The following is a 5,906-nucleotide window of genomic DNA, read 5'->3' as shown; positions in this document are numbered from 1 at the left end:
GGGTTCGTTCACAAACAAACTCGAAGTACCAACCTGTTAAGTTGTTCCGAAAGTGGCGATCTATATATTTCAGAATAAAAATGCAGAAAGATTTCAAAAAGGCGGTCCCACTAAATGATATAGCCACACTCCAGGCAGAAGTAGGTCAGCATTTGTATTTCGTTTTACTTCATGAGTATTCAAAGTTTCTTTATATCTTACATTAATATATTGGGCTCATTCTTGTTTAAATGATTATTTTCACAGGCATTTGTTATTATTTCCCCCAAGGCCTGGTAGCCTCCTAGTCATATGTTAAAATCTCGCTCTCCTTAAACATTAGCTAATATATGCAAACATGATTGATATTTCAATTACTGACATTCTGCAAACGCTTTTTTTTTGTTAATTCTATTGCCTGTATTTGCGTCATCGGGCTTGTTGGTACTTGGAGATTTTCGTCATTTTAATAGTTATGGTGCCAGTTTTCGGATCTCTAACAATTGTTTCAGTTTTAAGAAGACTCAGGACTTAAAGAGTAAATATTCAAAAATATACACATATTTAATTCGCTAGAAACGAGTCTTGGACGTTCGGACTTTGAGGGTGCTATTAAACAAGTTCCCCCCAAAAAAGTCGGACAGTCTGCTAACGTTACTAGAATTTGAATGCCTTTACTCAATGCTGGGATACTTCGAAATTAATCTAAGGAGAGCTCAATTAAGCGAGGTTTGCTGCTTCGACTTCCCATTTCAGTCACTGAATAGCTAACCACGAAATTCCGTACAGTTCAACCTCCAATCCGGCAAACTGATTGCTGTTCAAATATTTGTGCATTTATAAATTACCGTATCAGTTTCCAGATTTTGAAATAATTAGCTGCCATATAAAGTAATTTGAAAACAATCTCTAAGTTTTAGTCAGGGATATTGAATTGTTTTATATTTTCCTCCCTTAATTAAAACCTCTAGATATCGAATATCTGGGGGAAAAATACGATTTCGGTGTTTAGCGGATGAACGAGATATATTTTGGGGAACAGCAGCTAACTGGGTGAATAAATCGAGCGATGTTTGACTTACATCAGGTCTGAAGTAATATTTTAATAATTCTTCGAGAGTTACTGAGTTGTATATGAGCTCTCTAAATGTCACTGACACATTTTGCACTTGCTACTTGAGGTCTCAACCTAGAAGCTGACAAGAGTAGCAACAAGTATAGGAACATGTCCTCTTATGCCTACTTCCTTTTAATCCGTTGAACCGATTGCACCTCGCTCATTTGTAAGCTTACAGGAAACTCTCGTACACTGATCCCTAATTGCAACAAGTACATTGCGCGTTGCTTGCGAAAACGAAAGTGATGTGGGAATGTGAAGTCTGCCGCAAGTTCTATAGAAAAGCAACGTAGTAAACAAAAGTCGGTCCTTGTGACTGGAATGTGATCCGAGTTGAAAGGAATAAAGACAATTGCTTCTCCAACGATCAAAACATAAGAGCTTGATCTTACCTCCACCTGGCCTTTGTAGTTTGATTAAGTGTGCCTGCCCTTTGAATTCACCGGCTACAAAAGCTCTCGGCCTCGTTCAGACAACCGCGTTTTAACCCTTTAATCACTGAGCTGTTCCCAGAGGCCGCCAAGCGCTCGAAGAAACGTTAACTGGCCTTAAAAATAGAATAGAGCGAAGGTTGACTTTGAGCAGCGTGACATCGATGCTAAATTAAATCGGCTCTCGAGTGAACGTGATAATTCTGGAGAATAAAATTCTAATATTTTTGCTAAGGTAATATATATATATATATCGATAATTAACAGGAAGGAAGCAGAAACAGTGGGTGACACACTGGCAAGATGTAGGCTTAACAGTATTTAGTGAGCTAATTTGGTTTATGTCCATCAATGTGATTTTTCAAAAAAATGTTTATTAAATGTCTGTTGGCCAGGCTGAGTGGAGCCATCATACTTGCATTTGAGGCAAACACAGATTCTCACTTCCAACTACCCGTTGAGATCCTTGAAAGGTAAAAAAAAGTGAGGGTTTTTTTTTGTTTGCTGTTTAACCTCGGGCAAGAGAGAAAAAATAAAGGGGCGATCACCCGTGAAAAGGACCGGCAAATCTCTGCTCTTTTGTGTGAACTTGTCTTTTCAGCCCGAGCGTTCATCCGTATGATTCCGAACTTATTGTCATTACTTACTTATTAATTGTTGGCATATGGGGTGTAATTGAGCAGTGAAACTAGCCTCCGGGGTAAAAAGAAAGCGAAGAGGCTCCAATAATGTCACATTTTCTTCCGAGTTTGTTCAGGCGACCGTCCCATGATTTGGGAGCCGCGGACCAAGGCTTTTTAAATGGAAGACTTGAGATCAAAAGCAATGCTGGGGCGGGCTAAAGGGATGTTGGACTGGCGCGCTGCGGCACAGGGACTTCAATGTTTGTCTCTCACCACCCCCTCTCCCCCCCCCCCCCCTCAAACCCCCACACGCCATTGTAGTTTTATATTAGATGTCGGCAGGGGCGATGGACATGGGGTTCACTGCCTCATTTCCACCCGTGAAAAACAGGTGCCTAAACGATATGTGGGACTTTTGCTCTTGGATCTTTCCCCCTCGGAGTTAAAAGGGACTCTTCTGGATCCTGTTTTGCATTGCAATGGTCAATAATCCCAACAGAGCGCTCAAAATGCCTTGCCATCAGTCTAACTCTCAAGGACATAATCACGGCTAACTAACTAATGAATCTGTTGAAACTTATTGTCCTTTAAGAAGGCTGTCTGATCTCTGCCCTTCAGCATTATTAATAAGGAGGTATTCAGGGCAGAGTTAAGTGGTATAGCCATCGTTTTAGTTTGAGAAAGACAAAGTACGGTCCGGAAATAATTCTGTTGTCACCGGATTTCATTAAATCCCATTATTCGCGGTAGGAAATGAGCCCAGAAATATAAAGGAAACGTTACTGAGCCTCTAGTGGAAGGGGGAAAAGTCAGTCCAATTTTTGGAATGATAAAAGGTTCCGCTTTGCCCCCAGCTACAGTCAAACTGGAGCCACACTGCGCCTGCAGAACATTGATTTTCTTGCTTGCTATTGCTTTTCTTACTTGGCTCATTGCCGCAATTATTTGTCAATGACTTCCCTCAGCTAGAGAGCGAAGAAAGACAAAAAAAGCTTAAAAGATTAAACCACCAGAGTCCCATCCGAAGGGTCAAAAGGAACAAAAGTCCTGGTCACTTGTATTTTCCCCCTCGGGGAGGGTGAAAATAGAGGTGGGACGGGTGAATATCTGACCCTTCAGCACTTGCAGGACTGAAAGAAAAAAGTTGGCTCATTTGGGCGAAAGTGGAGTCGACACCGTTTCTTCGTATTAATTATTGGCTCGAATATGCCCCTCGCTTATAACAGAAAGATCGGAGCTGACGGGCTGGTGCTGGATTAATTTGAATCCTCCATAACTATAACGAAAAGTCAAGTGGGCCTGTTCACATCATAGAACAAAAGGAAATGTGAATCTGCTCCCACGAAACCGCTTGGACATAATCACTTTAAGCTAATTGTATATTAATAGCCAGAGAACGACTCTCTTTAAAGGTTGTTTTACAAAGTCCAGAAGCACTTCAGATTCGTGAAACGCAGACCTTCTGAGCACGTCGGCGCCGACGCAAGAACCTACAGCGGAGTCTTACCTACAGCTGTAGAAATATTTCAGTTACTGGCAAATCAATAACGACAGTGAAAATACACGGCACAAACAAAAAACGAAATCCTCAGTGCATAAGAGAAGGGTATTATTCAATTTGTTCCGTTTCAGTCAGTCCCATGCCTCTAAAGGTTTTTAAAATTAGCTCGAATTTAATTGTCTGCTTTTGAATAATTGGCAGAGCGGAAAATAAAAGCGATTGCGGTTATTTCTAATTCATTTAGAGACAATCCTGTAATAGCTACTGGCGGAAATCTAGCCTAGGACAGGTAGAACTGTTTCCTTACATGTAAACAAAGGAAGGCGTTACTGAGTAGTACTATGGAGAGGCAAAAGTCAACAAGCCAAATCTTGAGCTAACATCAGACTGAATTGTCACATCGATTTCAGTGTAAATTTCTTATAAACGATTTCAAATAAAAACGCTATCAGCTTAAGAAACTACTTGAAACACTTACATTTATTTAACAAATATATGCATAATATAAATGATAAAACTTCAAATATACAGTATATTACATCGTACACAAACACCCTTCCAATGGGGAGTCTTTGCAAAACAGACGGGGGAAGAAAAGTTCAATAGAATTTGTTTTTTTTAAAAGAATACTTTCTTTCCCTTCCCTCTCGGTTCCTTTTCAAGCTAAATGATACATACTATATCCGACATGAGCAGCATATAGTCCAACTGGAGATACGGGTAGAGTGGGTCTGTGGAAGTGGTGAGAGGCTCCATAAAGAGATGTTGCAGGGACTGGGGAACCGATTGGGAAACTAATGCCAAAAGCAGGTGGCAGCATGGGCTTAGCTGCCATTTTCAGTTTCTCCAGCTCGGCTTCTTGCAGTCGTTTGGCCTTCGCCCTGCGGTTCTGAAACCAGATTTTCACCTGAGTCTCTGTTAAGTTGAGGGAGCTGGAGAATTCCGCTCTCTCGGCGATGGATAGATACTGTTTTTGACGAAATTTGCGCTCCAGGGCCAGTAATTGCGAGGTGGTGAACGGAGTCCTGGGTTTGCGGTTGGTTTTATGCTTCCTGAGAGTACAGGTAGGAGGACTCATTCGTCCTAAAACAAATACAAATATCAGTTAATTACATTTCGCCTCCCTCCCCTTCCACAAAGTTATCTTAACATTTACGACTCAAATAGCTTTAACATTTGAAAAGACACAGGAGCGAACTCTCCAATGCAGTAGAAACGTAAAGCTGCAACTATCGCATAAAGTGCGGTGGTGCTGTTTGACGGCTGGGCGCTGGGGCTTGGATACGGAGCCATTTCATGCTAACACATTAGGGTGGTTTGCCTTGTAATATTGCTACAATCTAGACTAGGGGTGTAAATAAACAGGCGGCCAAGTGCGGTCTCACTTACTAGGCGGCGGGGAAAACCGGGAATCTTGCATCCAGGGCGTCCGTTCTTGCCGCTCACCGCTCTCCGACTTGACAAGCACCTCCTCAGAGATTTTTAACAGTCCCTCCACTGTGTAGGAAGTGTTCGCCGCCAGCGGACTGGCTAACGTCTCCTGCCCCGCGATTCGGGGGCTCAGGCTCTGCGAGGTGCCCACCAGCGGACCCTCCGGTGCGCAGCTGTCTCGGCTGGGCTTCCTGTCGGACATGAGCGCCTCCACACTGAAAGGCAGCAGCGCCTTGGGTCGGTCCATCTCCTGGTCGGCCGCCACCTTCGCATTCGCCAGGGAGCGGGGCTCGTCGTTTCTCACGCCGCCAGTCGTCACTTGCAGAGCACTCATGACAGAACAAGGGGCCATATAGAGTCGATCCCTTTCGAACTGGAGCATTAACCAAAAAAAAAATACAACCCCCCCTCCCCCCCCAAACCCTGATCGCCCTGCCCTACCCTACCCTACCCTGCCGTCCGCGATTCAAAACATTCCCAACTTCCTGATGCCACTCGGCTCCGGGCGTTATGAAGCGAGACTTCGCTGGGAGCTGTCCAATCAGCACCTCCAGGGGTGGGTCTGAGAGCCACTATTGGCTGGCTCGCTGTGCCCGCCATCAATAATCTTTCGAAATAAATTAGCACTTAATCTGATTGGCCACTTGCTGGGAAGAGTTTATTGATAGCTGCAGGGCTCTAATCTCGTATAAACACAAGTGCCCGGCGAGCAATTTTAGGATAATTATCTGGTTGGGGGAGGCGCAGTGACAGCGAGTTCAATTTCCCTTTTAACTGAAGCCATACAAGCTTTGGGGAGGGGGGTTGCAGGGGAATAAGTTTAC

General features: G+C 43.5%; 1 protein-coding gene across 1 annotated transcript; it reads right to left on the bottom strand.

Annotated features, from left to right (window-relative positions):
- Positions 1–4,113: 4,113 nt before the first annotated feature.
- msx1a (muscle segment homeobox 1a) lies at positions 4,114–5,472 on the bottom strand. Its single transcript, XM_041194623.1, has 2 exons — positions 5,041–5,472; positions 4,114–4,734 (listed from the first exon to the last, which is right to left on the bottom strand). The coding sequence occupies exons 1-2, from the start codon at positions 5,462–5,464 to the stop codon at positions 4,310–4,312; spliced, it is 849 nt and encodes a 282-aa protein (XP_041050557.1). The 5' UTR covers positions 5,465–5,472; the 3' UTR covers positions 4,114–4,309.
- Between the last annotated feature and the right edge of the window lie 434 nt (positions 5,473–5,906).

Source organism: Carcharodon carcharias, chromosome 1 (assembly GCF_017639515.1).
Source record: "Carcharodon carcharias isolate sCarCar2 chromosome 1, sCarCar2.pri, whole genome shotgun sequence".
Taxonomy (NCBI): Eukaryota; Metazoa; Chordata; class Chondrichthyes; order Lamniformes; family Lamnidae; genus Carcharodon; species Carcharodon carcharias.
Note: the sequence above shows the minus strand (reverse complement) of the source record. Positions and strands in the feature narration are given on the sequence as shown.

Coding starts and splice junctions, on each gene's coding strand:
- msx1a (XM_041194623.1), bottom strand. CDS start 5,464: ATGCTCCAGTTCGAAAGGGATCGACTCTATATGGCCCCTTGTTCTGTC. Junction 4,735..5,040: donor CCGGTTTTCCCCGCCGCCTA/GTAAGTGAGACC, acceptor TATTTGTTTTAG/GACGAATGAGTCCTCCTACC.